Source organism: Oryctolagus cuniculus, chromosome 10, assembly GCF_051225735.1.
Source record: "Oryctolagus cuniculus isolate XC-2025 breed Fujian yellow rabbit chromosome 10, ASM5122573v1, whole genome shotgun sequence".
Taxonomy (NCBI): Eukaryota; Metazoa; Chordata; class Mammalia; order Lagomorpha; family Leporidae; genus Oryctolagus; species Oryctolagus cuniculus.
The window spans coordinates 25,168,518-25,185,735 of record NC_142876.1 but is presented as its reverse complement, the minus strand read 5'-3'; the positions used below and the strand labels follow the sequence as shown (position 1 = coordinate 25,185,735).

The 17,218-nt window shown below is 36.4% G+C and overlaps 1 protein-coding gene across 2 annotated transcripts in view; it reads left to right on the top strand.

Annotated features, from left to right (window-relative positions):
* DCC (DCC netrin 1 receptor) overlaps positions 1-17,218 on the top strand; it is a 1,201,543-nt gene that overhangs the window by 1,017,200 nt on the left and 167,125 nt on the right. For both annotated transcript variants that reach the window (XM_051851212.3, XM_051851210.3), the window contains exon 15: positions 266-460. In XM_051851212.3, the coding sequence (XP_051707172.1) occupies positions 266-460 (195 nt within the window). The remainder of the gene's footprint in view (positions 1-265; positions 461-17,218) is intronic.

Here is a 17,218-nt window from a genome sequence, read left to right as displayed (position 1 = left end):
ATATATAATCAAAATACACTGGAAACACACAGGGAAGAAACCATTAGACTAAAAATATATGATGCTACCATGCCTGCCTGAGTAAGGAATTCAATTTCGTTGAATGTGAAAAGTATTTTAAACTCTGAAAAGGAATATTGGAACAAATATGATGCATTGTGTGAGTGTTTATGGAACATGATATTAAGTCTTTCTTGAACAAAGTTTTGCCATGCTATCGTTTCTATTATGTGACATGCTGATGAATCCTCTTTTCGAATCCTAGAATCTCAAGTCCCTGATCAGCCAAGCTCTCTTCATGTGAGACCTCAGACCAACTGCATAATCATGAGTTGGACACCTCCCTTGAACCCAAACATTGTAGTGAGAGGTTACATTATTGGATACGGTGTTGGGAGCCCTTATGCAGAGACCGTGCGCGTGGACAGTAAGCAGCGATATTATTCCATTGAGAGATTAGGTGAGTATCTGTGAGTTTCATTCATGGAAAAATTATTTGTTTTTGATTTTTTTTTCTTGTACAATTTTTCTTTGGGATTATGATTTCAACTTGTATCATTTCTTAACTCTTGAAGCAAATCTCTGTATATAAATAGACATAAATACATACACAGTTCCTGTTTGGATTTGGGGGATTGCGCCTCGAGATCCGTACAGGAGTGTATCATGGCATGTGCCCTTGTTCATGTGTCATAGGGTAAAAAAATGCTGTGGATCATTTCTTTTTCCAGTGGTCAATAGAAACTTCCAATCTTAATCATTATTATCAAAGGAAAGTTGGCATGTTTTTCATCTTTATTGTTCTACCTGGGAGTATGTTCTGTCAAGTTTTCTTTAACCTTGAGTGACCTAGTCACACTACCTTGTTTTTCCTTGATGTTCATAGATAAAACTTTGGTCTATGGCATTAATAACAAGATGGAGAAAGGGATATTTAGTCATGACAATAAATTACAGTTATCAAACTCTCTCCTACAGGCATCCCTTCTCCCTCCCAAAACCAAGTTATTTTATTTCTCTATTTTGCTCAGCTCTACCTCTTTCTTTCTATTTTTCTTTAACTGAAGAATACCTCATTTGTCATATTTCTAAATTGATTGGCAATGCGTTCATTCAGAGAGCTCTAACATGTGTGAAGTAGTCATATTCATTTTATATTTGATTTTTCTACACTGCAGTAAGAGATTATATTATTAGCATAAAGAAACAACAGGAACACATGAATTATATCAGGATACCAATGAGTTAAGCAGTTCTCATAAAGCAAAAGGCAAGTTGATTCTACTTGGTGACTTAATTTCTGTGTATTATTTGCAATGAAGTACAATGAACCGTCTGGAAACCCAAACTCATGAGGGTTGGGAGGGGTGCTACTTACTTCCATGTCTCACACAAGCAGAGTTTTGTGATGAGAAGCCTGATTTGAATTTGAATAGCTAAAATGTAGTCCCAAGGAAAGATTTTCTCAGTGCAGGGGGGAAATTGTACTGACTCATTCTCTTTATAATTGCTTCAAACACTAATAAGAGAAGCAACTACTAAAAACTCTGCACACTTTTATTTAGATTCATATTTAGAAATAATATTCTCACAATGAATTCCTGAAGTTGGACGTAAAGGTAATCAGAAAACTCATATTTTATGGCCCTCAAACCTCTGTCAGGGGATACTCTCTTATCCATTATTCAATATACAACCTCTCTGAGAGTTCTTGGTGCCACTCAGTCGACAGAGGGAAGGAGGCTCCTGAGGCAATGCACACGCACCTGGCAATGAGAATGGGATGTAAACTCAGAAGGTAACCAGGACAGAAAAGTGCATGGCTTCACCATATCCTTTGAAAATGATGTCCTTTGTTACAAAAAAAAAAAAAAAAATCTCTCCAGGAAATTCCAAATCTAATAAAATTTAGGAGTGTGGAATATTAACATAGATAAATTCCCCAAGGGTTTAATAGGAGAAAAAGAAAAATCACTTTATAAGGTAGATATATATATATATATATATACACACATATATCCATTTAAAACTATATATGGATATATATATATATATATATATGGAGCTAGGAAATTGCTAAAGATAAAATAGAATATGAAACTATCTCAATGGTAATCATGAGTCTGTTGCTTGATAATGTAGTAGGAAAGATATTTCACACACACATAATGTATTCTTCCTACATAATTCCATGTTATAACATAAAATAGGGAAAAAGTAATTAACAGATTGTTGTTCATTAAGCATCTTCATAATTATGCAAATAAATTGACATTTTTTTCAATGTGTGCTTTCACTTTTTAGTCAAATTGTGTGTAACATACTTTAAGCTGCAATTTTACAAAAATTAAGAATTTGTTGAAACCACTAATTGTTATATTTATTCTTCTGCATATTAAAATAGGCACATAGTTTGTTATCTTTTGAAAACATATTTGTAAAATAAATTTTTATATTTGAAGCTTTAGATTTAAAAAGTTGTTTAGTCACATACATATAATACATAAGGGGAAATTTTATGTCTTAAGGACTATGTGACACTCAACTAAAAATGAATTAAATAAAGTTATAAACCATTTAAGCACAGGGTCAGCCATAACTTCAAGTATCATGGTTGGATTTTAGACTATAAAAAAGCTATTTGCTTTATAATTGACCAATAAATCTTTTCTCCTCTGTGATGAGAGAGTAAAACTTCTCAGGAACGTTTTGTTTACCAGGCATAGTAATGCACTGTTCAGATACCAGACAATGACCTGCTTTTGAACACTATCTAATAATGTCTGATTTAAAAAAATAACTTGTCTAATAAAGGCATACAGATTCATTTCCCAATGTTTCAACCATCAGTTATTTATAATTAATCTATTGACATTTACTCCTTTACCTCAAGAGCTCTAGTGCCATGCTACACATGATAGGATAGGAGCCACATGATCTGAATTCAGCCCTACTTAGTGAAATTAGCTTGAAACCAAATCATTTTTAAAAGCTATCCATTTAGCTGTATTTGCTATTTATTAATTTTTATTTATAATTTATTGAGTTATGTACAACAATCTGTACATATTTAAATTGTCTATTTTTTAAGTTTTAAAGTTTTATTTATGTATAATTATTGTATACTAAAGTATGTTTTAAAAATTTCTTTTCTCTAACAGTAATATTTCATAGATTTTAATAAAAACATCTTGAGTACTCTTACTAGATTTATTCCTAAGATGTATATATTTTAAGAAGTATTTTGTTTTTAATATTTTCCAGCTGTTCACTGCTAGTTTTGAATAATACAACAGATTCTTACACATTGACATTGCAACCTTACACATGTTAAATTTATCTGGTCATTCTATACATTTTGTAGAGTGAGTCTATGATATTTTATATGAAAACAAGAATACCAAATGCAAATAAGAACAGTTTTACACCTAATATCGGACCTCTGTACCTCTCATTTCTTTTCTTACCTATTGCAGTGGTTAGACTATCCCAGAAAATGTCGAATAGAAGTGTTGAAATCAGGCATCTATACCTTGTTTCTGATTTTAGAGGGGAATGATTCAGTCTACATGAAACAGATTGTTAGCAATAGTTTCTAATGGATGACGTTTATCAGATTTAAAAAGTTGCCTATTCATCCGAGCTTTCTAGAAATTATTAACATGAATATTTTTTGAAATTTTTTGAAGCAGTTTTCAAGGGATGGGTGTGGTGGCAGTGGGTTAAGTTGCTGATTGCAACTCCAGCAACCGTTATTGGAGTGCTGGTTTGAATCCCAGTTACTCTGCTTTCTGATCCAGGTCCCTCTATTGCACATGGGAAGACAGTGGAAGATATTAAGATTAAATAGTGGCCGGCGCCGCGGCTCACTAGGCTAATCCTCCGCCTGCAGCGCTGGCACACCGGGTTCTAGTCCCAGTCGGGGCGCCGGATTCTGTCCCGGTTGCCCCTTTTCCAGGCCAGCTCTCTGCTATGGCCAGGCAGTGCAGTGGAGGATGGTCCAAGTGCTTGGGCCCTGCACCCCATGGGAGATCAGGAGAAGCACCTGGCTCCTGCCATCGGATCAGCACGGTGCGCCGGCAGCAGCGCGCCGGCCGCGGTGGCCATTGGAGTGTGAACCAACGGCAAAGGAAGACCTTTCTCTCTGTCTCTCTCTCTCACTGTCCACTCTGCCTGTCAAAAAAAAAAAAAAAATAGTGGTTTCACACCAATTTTAATAGGAGAAAAGCAAATATTGTCCATCTAATTTTGTGAGGCCAATACCATTCTAAAAAAAAAGAAAGTAGATAAAGACATCAAATGAAAACAAAATTATAGACATTTATAACTTCATGAATTTAGGCACAAAAACTCCTTAATAAACATTAACAAGTTGTGCCCAGTATTACAAGAAATGGATAATATATGATGAACACATAGGATTGATTTGAGAAATTCAAGGCTAGTAACCTTCAAAAATAATGTAGTTCATCATATTTTTTAAAGGGAGAAAAAGAATATCATTCCAAGAGATCAAAATTATGTTTTAAAATTCATCTTTTATTTATTTCAAAGTCAGAGAGGGAGATAGAGATCTGTCTACCCTCAGTTGTTTCTCTCTCCAGTCAGATCTGGGCAAGAAGAAGCTAGGAGTCAGAGACTCCATTCTGGTCATCTACATGGGTGGCAGGAACTCAAGTACTTGAGCCATCAGTTGTTGTCTCTAGAGTATGAATTTGTAGGGAGCTTGATTAGAAGTGGAGTAGACAGAACTTGAACCAAGCACTAGGATATGAGATGCAGGTAACCCCACATTCACTCCTGTTTTTAATATTTTTTATGGAAACATGTAAATACCTAAAGCCACTGATCTTTCTATAAATACCAGTTTATTTACAAACCACCTTTTAGTACATTATGTTTTTATTATTTTTAGTACAAACCATTTTCTAATCTCTCTTGTGATTTTTTTTATTCCCACCAAATTATTTAGAACATTGCTTGATCTTTACAACTTGGATTTTTCCAAGTTATTTTGTTATTACTTATTTTCAGTTTATTTTAGGATGTTTAGAAAACTTACAATGATTTCAGTATCTTTAAGTTTTTTGAGACTTGATAATGGACCAACACCCTGTAAATTTTGTTGAGTGTACTATATGAATATGAAAGTACTGTGTATTCTGCAAGTGTTAAGTATTGAGGTTTGTAAATGTAATTCCATCAAGGTCATTGATAGTTTTTCTGAGGTCATCTATGCATTTCCTAAATTTTTTTTGACAAATAATTTTGTGAATTGTTATGATTTGGCATCAGAATCTTTTATAAATTAGAATCATCTTTATCTCCTAAATCTGTCATTTTTTTTTTTTTTTGCTTCATTTACTTGGAAAGTCTGTTATTAAGCCCACACATTTTGTAATCATTAAGTCTTCTTGGCAAATTACCTCATTTAGCTTTATGAATGTCTCTCGTTATCCCTGGTAATCTCTTTGTCTTTAAGACTATTTTATCTGTTATTAATATAGCTACTCAAGCCTTCTTATAATTCACATGATATGCCTTTTCCCTTCATTACATTCAACATATGCCTTTATAGTCAAAGTTTATCTCTCATGGGTAATATATGGTTTGGTCTTGCTATTGAAAATTTCAGCCTTTTTTTTAAAGATTTATTTTATTTATTTGAAAGAGTTAGAAAGGGAGGGGAGAGAGAGAGAGACCAACTGACCTTCCATCTGCTGGTTCACTCCTTAAATGGTCACAAAGACCAGGCCTGGGCCATGTAGAAGCCAGGAATTCCTTTTACATATCCCATATGGGTACAATCTTCCACTGATTTCCCAGGCACATTAACAGGGAGCTGGATTTGAAGTGGAGCAGCCAGAACTCAAACTGGTGCCCATATGGGATGGTGTCACAGGCAGTAAATGATGGTGTTCAGTGTTGCTGGCTGTTGCTTTACTCACTATGCCATGACGCTGGTCCCAATTTCAGCCTTTTTCTTGGAGTTTTTAGACCATTACATTTTATTGTAAAAGGTGAAAGATTTATATGATCTGAAGAGAAAACAGAGTATACATTTTAATATAATTATACACACACACACACATACACACAGTTAAATTTAGATCTGCCATTTTTAATTTTTTTTTCTGTTTGTCTCTTTGTTGTTTCTATGTTTTCCCTAGTTTTTTTGATTATTTGACAAATTTATAAGGAATTTATTAATACATTAGATTTCAGGGTTATAACAAATGCTTGAAAATTATTACAACACAATTCTCATCAATTCTCAAGTTAATGTGACATTAATACAAAGAGAACAGATTCGATATCATTCCTAGATACAATTTTAAGAATACAATGATATTTTAATTTTTTGTAGCATTTTAGAAGTATGTCTTATCAGAAATCAACTGATATTTTCTGTAAAGTACCACGGAATAATATTTTAAGTTTTCCAGGCCATGTCTTCTGGGCCTGGCACTGTGGTGTAGTAGGCCAAGCCTCTCTCTGCCTGTAGTGCAGGCATCCCATATGGGTGCTTGTTTGTGTCCCCGCTGTTGCTCTTCTGATACAGTTCTTTGCTTATGGTCTGGAAAAGCAGTGGAAGATGACCCAAGTGCCTGGGCCCCTGCACCCACATGGGAGACCCAGAAGAAGCTCCTGGCTCCTGGCATCGGAGGACCAACTCTGGACATTGCCTTTCTATGTCTCAACCTCTCTCTGTAACTCTGCCGAGATCTCAAATAAATGAATAAAATCTTAAAAATCAGGCCTGCACCACGGCTCCATAGGCTAATCCTCCACCTTGTGGCGCTGGCACACCAGGTTCTAGTTCCGGTCAGGGCGCCGAATTCTGTCCCGGTTGCCCCTCTTCCAGGCCAGCTCTCTGCTGTGGCCAGGCAGTGCAGTGGAGGATGGCCCAAGTACCCAAGTACTTGGGCCCTGCACCCCATGGGAGACCAGGAGAAGCACCTGGTTCCTGCCTTCGGATCAGCGCGGTGCGCCGGCCGCGGCAGCCATTGGAGGGTGAACCAACAGCAAAGGAAGACCTTTCTCTCTGTCTCTCTCTCACTGTACACTCTGCCTGTCAAAAAAGAAATCTTAAAAAACAAACCCCTACTTCTCAATGTGAGCATTAAGTAGGAAAGCAACCATAGAAAATATATAAATAAATAAACAAACATGACTACGGTCTAATAAAATCTATCTGGAAGCCCAAGAATATTTATTTTATATGATTTTTAAAATATATTATAATATAAAATTAATTATACATTTTATAGGATACCATATGATATTTTAATACATATATACATTGTGTAATGTTCAAATAGTAATTTTATATGTTATAAATACTCATACTATATGTAAAAAATATTCATAACTCATGGGCTATCAACAACATAGGCCCTAAACGATACATTGCTAATCCCTGCTCTTAGTGATTGCTTTAGAAACTAACATCTGTGTTTTTAAACCACAATAATCTATTTAGAGTTAACTTTGTCGTATATCATGCAAAATTTAGAAAATTATAATCACAGCAGTCTCTTTATCATCCATATAATACATGTAAGTTAAACATCCTGTTAGAAAATATTATATTTTCTGTTGTATATACACATACATATTTTTTAGAATTTAAAAGAAAAATACGGTATTTTATATTTCTTCAGATGTTTAATGTTTCATATACTTTTCATTCATACCTGAAGATGAAGTTTTCTCTGGTATTTTTCTTTATCTTGAAAACCTTTTACCATTTCTTTGTAGTTTGATCTACTATCAAATTTCTATTTGATTCTATTATCAAATTTCCTTAGTTTTGCTTTATAGAAAAATTTATTTACTCTCACTTTATTTTCAAAGGATATTTGTACTGGATATATAATTCTATATTGACAGAATTTTCTTCCTTCAGACTTTTTTTTAACTTTTATTTAATGAATATAAATTTCCAAAGTACAGCTTATGGATTACAATGGCTTCCCCCCCCCATAACTTCCCTACCACCCGCAACCCTCCCCTTTCCCTCTCCCTCTCCCCTTCCATTCACATCAAGATTCATTTTCTGCCAGCGCCGCGGCTCACTAGGCTAATCCTCCGCCTAGCAGCGCCGGCACACCGGGTTCTAGTCCCGGTCGGGGCGCCGGATTCTGTCCTGGTTGCCCCTCTTCCAGGCCAGCTCTCTGCTGTGGCCAGGGAGTGCAGTGGAGGATGGCCCAGGTGCTTGGGCCCTGCACCCCATGGGAGACCAGGAAAAAGCACCTGGCTCCTGGCTCCTGCCATCGGATCAGTGCGGTGCGCCGGCCGCAGCGCGCCGGCCGGGGCGGCCATTGGAGGGTGAACCAACGGCAAAGGAAGACCTTTCTCTCTATCTCTCTCTCTCACTGTCCACTCTGCCTGTCAAAAAATAAAAAAAAAAAAAAATTCATTTTCAATTCTCTTTATATACAGAAGATCAGTTTAGCATATGTTAAGTAAAGATTTCAACAGTTTGCACCCACATAGAAACACAAAGTGAAAAATACTGTTTGAGTACTAGTTATAGCATTAAATCACAATGTACAGCACGTTAAGGACAGAGATCCTACATGAGGAGGAAGTGCACAGTGACTCCTGTTGTTGACTTAACAATTTGACACTCTTGTTTATGGCATCAGTAATCACTGTAGGCTCTTGTCATGAGTCGCCAAGGCTATGGAAGCCTTTTGAGTTCACTGACTCTGATCATATTTAGACAAGGTCGTAGTCAAAGTGGAAGTTCTTTCCTCCCTTCAGAGAAAGGTACCTCCTTCTTTGATGACCCATTCTTTCCACTGGGATCTCACTCGCAGAGATCTTTCATTTAGTTTTTGTTTTGCTTTGTTTTGTTTTGTTTTTCCCCCCAGAGTGTCTTGGCTTTCCATGCCTCAAATACTCTCATGGGCTTTTCAGCCAGATCCGCATGCCTTTAGGGCTGATTCTGAGGCCAGAGTGCTGTTTAGGACATCTGCTATTCTATGGGTCTGCTGTGTATCTCACTTCCCATGTTGGCTCATTCTCTCCCTTTTTTATTCTATCAGCTAGTATTTGCAGACACTATTCTTGTTTATGTGATCCCTTTGGTTCTTAGTCCTATCATTATGATCAATTGTGAACAGAAATTGGTCACTGGGACTAGTGAGATGGCATTGGTACATGCCACCTTGATGGGATTGAATTGGAATCCCCTGGTATGTTTCTAACTCTACCGTTTGGGTAAGTCAGCTTGAGCATGTCCCAAATTGCACATCTCTTCCCTCTCTTATTCCCACTCTTATATTTAGCAGCGATCACTTTTCAGTTAAGTTTCAACACTTAAGAATAACTGTGCTTTGATTACAGTTTCCTTCAGACTTTTAAAGATAGTATCTCATTGTATTCTGGACTCTGTTCTCTGTTAAGAAACCAGCAGTCATTCAAAATGATGATCCCTTGTAATATCACTTTCTTGTTCTGTGCTCTCTTAAGAATCATTTGTAATGTTTGGTTACAGCAGCTTGCTTACAACATGTGGAGATATAATAGTCTGAATTAATCTTACCTGAGTTTTGTTATGCTTAGCCAATCTGTAAACTTATGGGATTCACCAATTTGGGTCAATATTTCTTCAAGTATGTTTTCTTTCCCCAATCATTCATCCCCCTCCTCTGAAACCCTCACTGCATGTTTTTCACCTTTGAATTATGTCTCAGGTTTCTCAAACTCTGTTGGGTTTGTTTTGTTTAAATTTTCAATTTTTTTCTCTCTTTTCTTGATATTGAATGACTTTTACCATTCTATCATGTTCACTGATTGCTGACATTATCCTTTCAATTGTATTATTAAACTCACAGGATAACATTCTTATATATGATAACATTGTCCTTTTCTCAAGTTGTAGTTTCCTGTTTTTCTACATTCATCACAATTTAGTTGAGATTTTCTGTTTTTTTTTCTTCCATTTTAGGTACACTTTATTTCTCAGAGAATCATTACAAGAGTGGCTTTGGAATGTTCACCTAAAATTTTTTCATGTACTGGTTTTCACAGGCAATGAAGAGTTAAGATTCTGATCGGAGTTCATCTTGCTTTCTCTGAGGAATAAGTAAAATCTCAATGAAGTTTTTTTCTTTGCTGTTCTTTTTTGGGGTCTTTTGGGATGAAACTTACACAGGTTCTGACAGACTCAGGGTCCTCTACTCCAGATCTCTGTCCTCAGTGACTTTTTGTAGATTATTTGCTCTTCCTTCAGTTGCGTTCAGAGTCTCCTCCTCTCAGAGCGGAGACAGGGCTTATGTTGGAACAGTGGCTGGCAAGCCTTCCTTCAGAGCAAAATAGAAACCAAGCAAAAACAGTAAAAAGAAATTTGTTACTATGCTGTTTACTTTGCCAACTTCTAGGTGATTATCAAATCTTACTACTCTTATGAAACCTTTAGACATTATGTAGCTGACATTTTGGGGTTTGAACTTTTGTGAGGCTTTTTTTTCTTTATTCTTTGTTATTCATTGCAACTGGATAAATTAAAGGGAGCTTATCATGGCAGAAAAACTGGAAATTCACAGTCCCGTTTTAAATAGGTTGGACGGCAGCCAGTGAGAACATTCTTGATAAAATGTAAGATCACTTACTGGGCCGTACGTGCCACCTGAACTACATTTACAGCACATCACTTATTTGCTCTAAGAAAATAGATTAAAGGCAAAAGTAGGACTCTGGAATGTATAATTTAATTGCAAATATCAAATTTTGTTTTTGTGATTGCTGTAATAACATGAAAGTTTTGCAAAGTCATCTTGATGGGATAGGTATGTTATATATTTCTAAATATTGTCAAATATTATAAATAATTTTAAGCACTGATTAAAAATATGTTGTATCAATTACTAATACATGGTTAAGAAAATGGGCATTGCATTTATGATTATACTTTTTCATAATCTAATGGTATCAAATAAGGGTTTGAATTCTGTCTCTAAAAATGCACTGTTGGAGGCTGATATTAAGGCTAGCACTTGAGATGCCCACATCCCATCTCAGAGTGTCTGCGTTTGAGTTCCAGCTCCACTTACAATTCCGGTTGCTTGCTAGTATGCACCCTACTAAGGAACAGGTAATGGCTCAAGTACTTGGGTCCCTGTCCCTTCCAGAGGAGAAATTGATTGTGAGCACAGACCGTGACTTTGAAAGTCTGGCTTTTCCTTGGCTGCTATGGGCATCTGGGAAGTGAACCAACAGATGAGAGTTTCCTCTTTATTTGTCTCTGTCGTTTTCTATAAATATTTCTGCATTACAAAGTAAACCAGAAGGAAATGGAAATGGATTGTTGGTCCGTACGTAATGCGATAGTCTTTCCATTAATATACTGTGGGACTCTGTGTGTAGTTATCTCATCTGTAAAACATAGAAATGGTGCCCCCTTCCAAGCTTTTTTGTAAGATTTAATTGACACAATAAAAGTAAAGCCATTTATAATTTTTGAAAGATTAAAAAAATGAACACATGTACTGTTTTTACCATTTAGTGCAGGAGTAGTCCAGCAAATTAAATGTAGTTCTGTAGGCTTTGAATTATAATTTTTAGAAACACTGACATTGGTAATGTTCTATTTGCCTTCTCTACCTAAAGGTGGGATGCACCAAAGGAAACTAAAAATAGTTGAGAGTTTCAGGTTTGGGGCTCAGATTACTCATTAAATATTTTATATTAAACTAGTTTACTGAAATTAATAATCTAAGTGACACTGTGACATTCAGTTCAGTGTGAAGACAGAAAAGTGAACTCTTAATAGTTATAAAGTGCTCATTAGAAAGTCCCAAGTAGGTGAGATATTCATTCAACATGAGCACTGTTTTCCAGGAGAGGAGTATGAAGAGATTATGAGAAATGGATTTTAGTTTCTGTGAATTTTTTTGAAGTTAGTGTCCTCTAAACCTATAGGCATTTTCTAGCAATCTTTAAGGACAGCCGCAGGGAGATTCATTAATAATGCACACCATCTATTTGTAACTCTTGTCTCACGTTCCACTCCCTGAGGTCCAAAGCAGGTATATGGTCTTACACTTAGTGAATTTTCTAAGGCTATTTGGAAAAAGGTTTTGCAAAAGATGAATATCATTATAGAATAGGGAAAGAAAGGATCTTATCATTTTAGTAAAATTATATATATTGATGACATAGACACATAGATAATCATTAGAAATCTTCAACTACTCACTTTTTAAACCATTTTTTTATTTATTTAAGATGCAGATAGACCCACATGGTGGGGGGCTGGGGAGGAGAGAGAGAGAATGTGAGAATATGTTCTATCTGCTTCTTTACACCCCAAAAGTGCTGAGCCATGAGCCAGAAACTCAATTCATTGCTCACATTTGGAAGGCAGGAACCCAATCTCAGTTACCTGAACCATCACTGCTGCCTACCAGGGCCTGCATTAGGAGGAAGCTGGAAACAGGAGTCAGAACTCAGAAGGGAACACAGGCACTCTGATGTGAGGTATGGGATTCGTAACTATTAAGCTGTATGTCCATTCCTCCTCCACCTTTTAAAAATATATTTTGACATTCCTTCCACATATTATGTTGTATAAACTGAATTGTCATTTGTAAAATCAAATTGATAAAATGAAGAATTGTGTGGGTCCTTTATTCTATTAATATGAAATTCATGAATTCAAACAGTAAGAACTTATTCATCATTTCAAGTTTCTCAAGGAAATATTTTATTTTGGCCAGAAAAATTCTGGTCAATTCAGATAACTATACAGTGCATTTCTTCTAAGCAATTAAAAATGGCAACGTATGCATTCATCTGCTCCATTGTATCAAATACCATCTCAGTTTTACAGATGAAGGAAGACAGGAAATGAACTAAATTAAAAATGAATAGTCAAAGCTGATTTTTAAAAATTAATAAAGTCAGATGATGTAATAATACACTCAGGAAAGTATTATAATAAGTCATTAAGATCTGGCTTTTAGTGGGCAAACAGGAGCCTTGGATCAATTTAAATCTGATGGCAGGACTTGTAGCTGGAACACACTACTGCAAGAAATTTCCACTTCCGTGTGGAAAAGCAAGGTATTCTGGCAAAATGAAATCCCTTTAATTCACCCACAAAATAATACCATCTAATGACAAATAACACAACTTTAACATTTTTGATTGAATGCAAGTCAATGCTTCAGTATTAGTCCAGATAGTTTAATCGTAGAAATATGAGCATTGCTATCCTGTGAGCTGAGTTCAGGGCTCAGTAGGGGAAATACAGGAATATGGACATTTTATTTTGTTAAAAATTAGGTTTTGAGTTTTTTATGGTTCTCCTTTGACCTTTGATCCATTATTTTGAGGATCTGATATCAGGTACTTAATCAATTAGGGTCATTGTGCCCTCTTGATGACTTCCTCACTGTATCCTTTGTGGACTGTCTCTATCAGTGGCAATAATATTCACTCTTACATCTACTTTGTCTAATGTTGGTATACACCGTTTGAGTCTGTAGATTTTTTGCATGTGTTAGCATGATGTATATTTCTATCACTTTTAATCTATATGTGTCTTTATATGTAAAATGGATTTTGCACAGGTGAAATATAGCCGACATTTTCATTTGTTTTTTTAATCTAAGAATCTTGGACTTTAAATTGAAGTGTTTTGACCATTTCCATTTGTTATCAATATAGATATTATTTAGTTTATAGCTCTCATCTTGCTAATTGTATTTTATTGCAGCTGTTGTCTTATCTGTTCTATATGAATTTTTTCTTATCTTCCCACGCTTTTCCTTGGAAAAATTGAGTATTTTTAATCTCTTACTTTAGGTCCTCCCTATACTTACAATCAGTTCACTTCTTTAGTGATTGCTCAATAATTTATGGGGTGTACTAGAACTTATCACTGTTGACTTTAGGAAACCATCATGCCACTTCAGGATTAAGTGCTATTTTTTTTTCCTTATACAACCAAATATCCCTTAAAGATTGAAAATGAGAAAAATCGCATGTTTTATATTTAACTATACAGTTACTGATTTTGGAATGTTTTGTTCCTTTTGTGTTAATTCATATTTTAACTTGGTATCATTGTGCTTTCTTCCTGAAGACTTCTTGTAATGTAGCTGTGCTGGTGATTAATTTGTTGTCTTGCGTGTTTAAAAATATTTGTATTTTGTCTTTGTTTGTTAAAATAATTTCAGATGTAGAATTCTAGGTCAACATTTTTTTTCAGTATTTTTGAGGGTTTTTCTTCATCATTTAATGTACTGACTTGTTTCCAAAAAAATGCATCATGTATTCTTAGATTGGTGCCTTTTTCTCACTGCTTTAAAGATTTTGCCTTGTTCCATTGATGTTATACAATTTTGTATTGTTGTCTTGCTATAATTTTCTTTGTTTCTTCTGTTCAGGATAGGTTTCATCGGACTTGGGAAATTTTTGTTCATTATTTCTTCAAATAGGTTTCTTTCTCCCACTGTTACTTAGAGGTTTCACTCACACAGAGGCTTTGCTGCTTCAAAGGATACCACAGCTCACTAATGCTTTGCTCTTCTGGGTTTCTTTTTATCTAGATGTCATATTTTCCTTACTTTTTCGAATGAGTCAAATATAATAGCACTTTTGATTTCTTCCGTCTCATTTCCAGGTCTGCTTCTGTTTATTAATTTAACTCCTCATTGTGGGTTTTCTTGCTTAGGTGTTGTTTTGTTTTTTATTATTTTGTTTCTTTTTGTTTTCCTGTATCTGCCCAATTTTGTGGGCTTTCTCAAAATTATATATTTTATGTCACTGTGTGGCCGGCGCCGCAGCTCACTAGTCTAATCCTCCGCCTTGTGGCGCCGGCACACCGGGTTCTAGTCCTGGTCGGGGCGCCAGATTCTGTCACGGTTGCCCCTCTTCCAGGCCAGCTCTCTGCTGTGGCCAGGGAGTGCAGTGGAGGATGGCCCAAGTGCTTGGGCCCTGCACCCCATGGGAGACCAGGATAAGTACCTGGCTCCTGCCATCGGATCAGCGCGGTGCGCCAGCCGCAGCACACCAGCCGTGGCGGCCATTGGAGGGTGAACCAACGGCAAAGGAAGACCTTTCTCTCTGTCTCTCTGTCTCTCTGTCTCACTGTCCACTCTGCCTGTCAAAAAATAAAAATTAAAAAATTATGCCATTGTGTGTGAGATATTTTTGTGCTTTAAAATATTCTTGACTTTTGTTCTAAAACAGTTAAATTGGCCAGAACACCACCAACTCTGGTGCTTGAGTACTGTCCAATAGCATGAAGCTAACTTACCCTACTAGTGAGTTGATACCTTTGGGTATTCCACCCATGCTCGTATGCCTTCCAGGGTTTTTCAATCTGCCTGATGGGAAGTCACTTATTCATAGCCCTCTAGATGTTTCCCTCTTTTAAAAAAAATGACTTATTTTATTTATTTGAAAGACAGAGTTACAGAGAGAGGTAGAGAAACCAAAAGGGAGGTCTTCCATCTGCTGGTTCACTCCCCAGATGGCTGCAACAGCTAGAGCTGCGCCAATCCAAAGCCAGGAGCCAGGAGCTTCTTCTGGGTCTTCCCATGTAGGTGCAGGGGCCCGAACACTTGGGCCATCTTCTTCTACTTTCCCAGGCCATAGCAGAGAGCTTGATTGGAAGAGGAGCAGCTGGGACTAGAACCGACACCCATATGGGATGCCAGTGCTTCAGGCCAGGGCATTAACCTGCTGCATCACAGCGCTGGCCCTGATGTTTCTCTTTTTTACCATCAGGTGTTCCTTTCCCCATGCTTGGGAAGTTTTCACACACACACACACACAAGTCGTCAGACAAAAACTGAAGACAGAGACCTTTCACATACACACACACACGTCATCAAAGACTGAAGACAGAGTCCTTTTGGGGACTCCAGGGCTTTCCTGAGTGTCTCTCATGCTTTGACCACCTCAGACTTCCAACCACATCTCATTAATTCAGGCTGCTAGGCTCTGTTTGAGCGTCTCCTCTTTCGGCTGCAGCCTGGACACTCTGCAGGCAGGAAGTTGGAAAATCAAACAGCTCCCTCTGTTTCCCTTCTCTCACAGGTCACTAACTTGATTTGACTGATATTGGTGTCATGAAAACTGATGTTTCGTATATTTAGTCGGTTTTTGTTTTTTTACAGTTGATCCAGGCAGGAGGTTTGCGGGAAATCCAGACCCTGTTAGTCCATTTTGACCATGGGCGTTCTCTAATAAACAATTGAACAGCCACTTTATTACTTCACTATGCCAAAATTTTAGCTTTTCAAGAGTACCAAAGATGCCACACTGAATTACATCTATTTCCTGACTTCTGTCACAAATCTCATCAAAAATGAATCTTAGCTGTCATGTTGTATTTTTAGACAGTAAATTTAACTTGAGTGCTGTTAGAAATAGGTCTGTTAGCCTGTGGAGAACTGAACTTTTCTAACTCCCTCAGTGCGTTCCAAGTTCAGTGAAGACATTGTAAATTGCAATGTTAACTCAGCATCCCTCTGCCCCATCAAAAAATATCCCTTCATGCATGGAATGTAAGTTTTGAGTTTATGACATGCAAACATTTTAAATCAGAAAAAAATCAATGCACTTTAGCACCCAAAGAATCATGGACATACATGAATAAAAGAATGAGTAAGTGCCATGAAGACAGCATTTTATTATTTTGTAGTACCTTATAGGTATGAGTTAACAAAATTCTGCTTTGTGTGTTTTGAAGCAGAGCGTAAGAATAATTATGGAAGATGACATTGACTTGAAGTTGACATAATTACAAAAACCCCATTTAAAGGTGTCATTTAGTGATAAATAAAATTTTAAAGGGGAGCTGAGATTTACCCCTTTTCTTTATCCCTAAATATCTTGTTAGGAACATTTGAGAGCATTGCAGTAATAGTGACTAGATCACTGAATATTCATGTATTAAAAGCTGAATAAGCCATTCTAGAAGAAAGTCAGTTTACCTTGTTAGTTGAAATTTTCTTATTTACACAGGACATCTCTGCTTATTCTCATGTTAACATCTGTGATTTCTGATAATTTGGCCTCTGAGGTTTTAATGCATAGGATCTAAGATAGTCTTATCTTTGATTTGATTGCAAGTCTTTTCTAAACTATATTTCTTGTGATTTCTCCTTTTATATACAATTTGTTCAAATTCTTTACTCTAAATGTTGCAAGGGGAATATGGATACTAATGAATCCAAAGGCAAATATAGCTTCT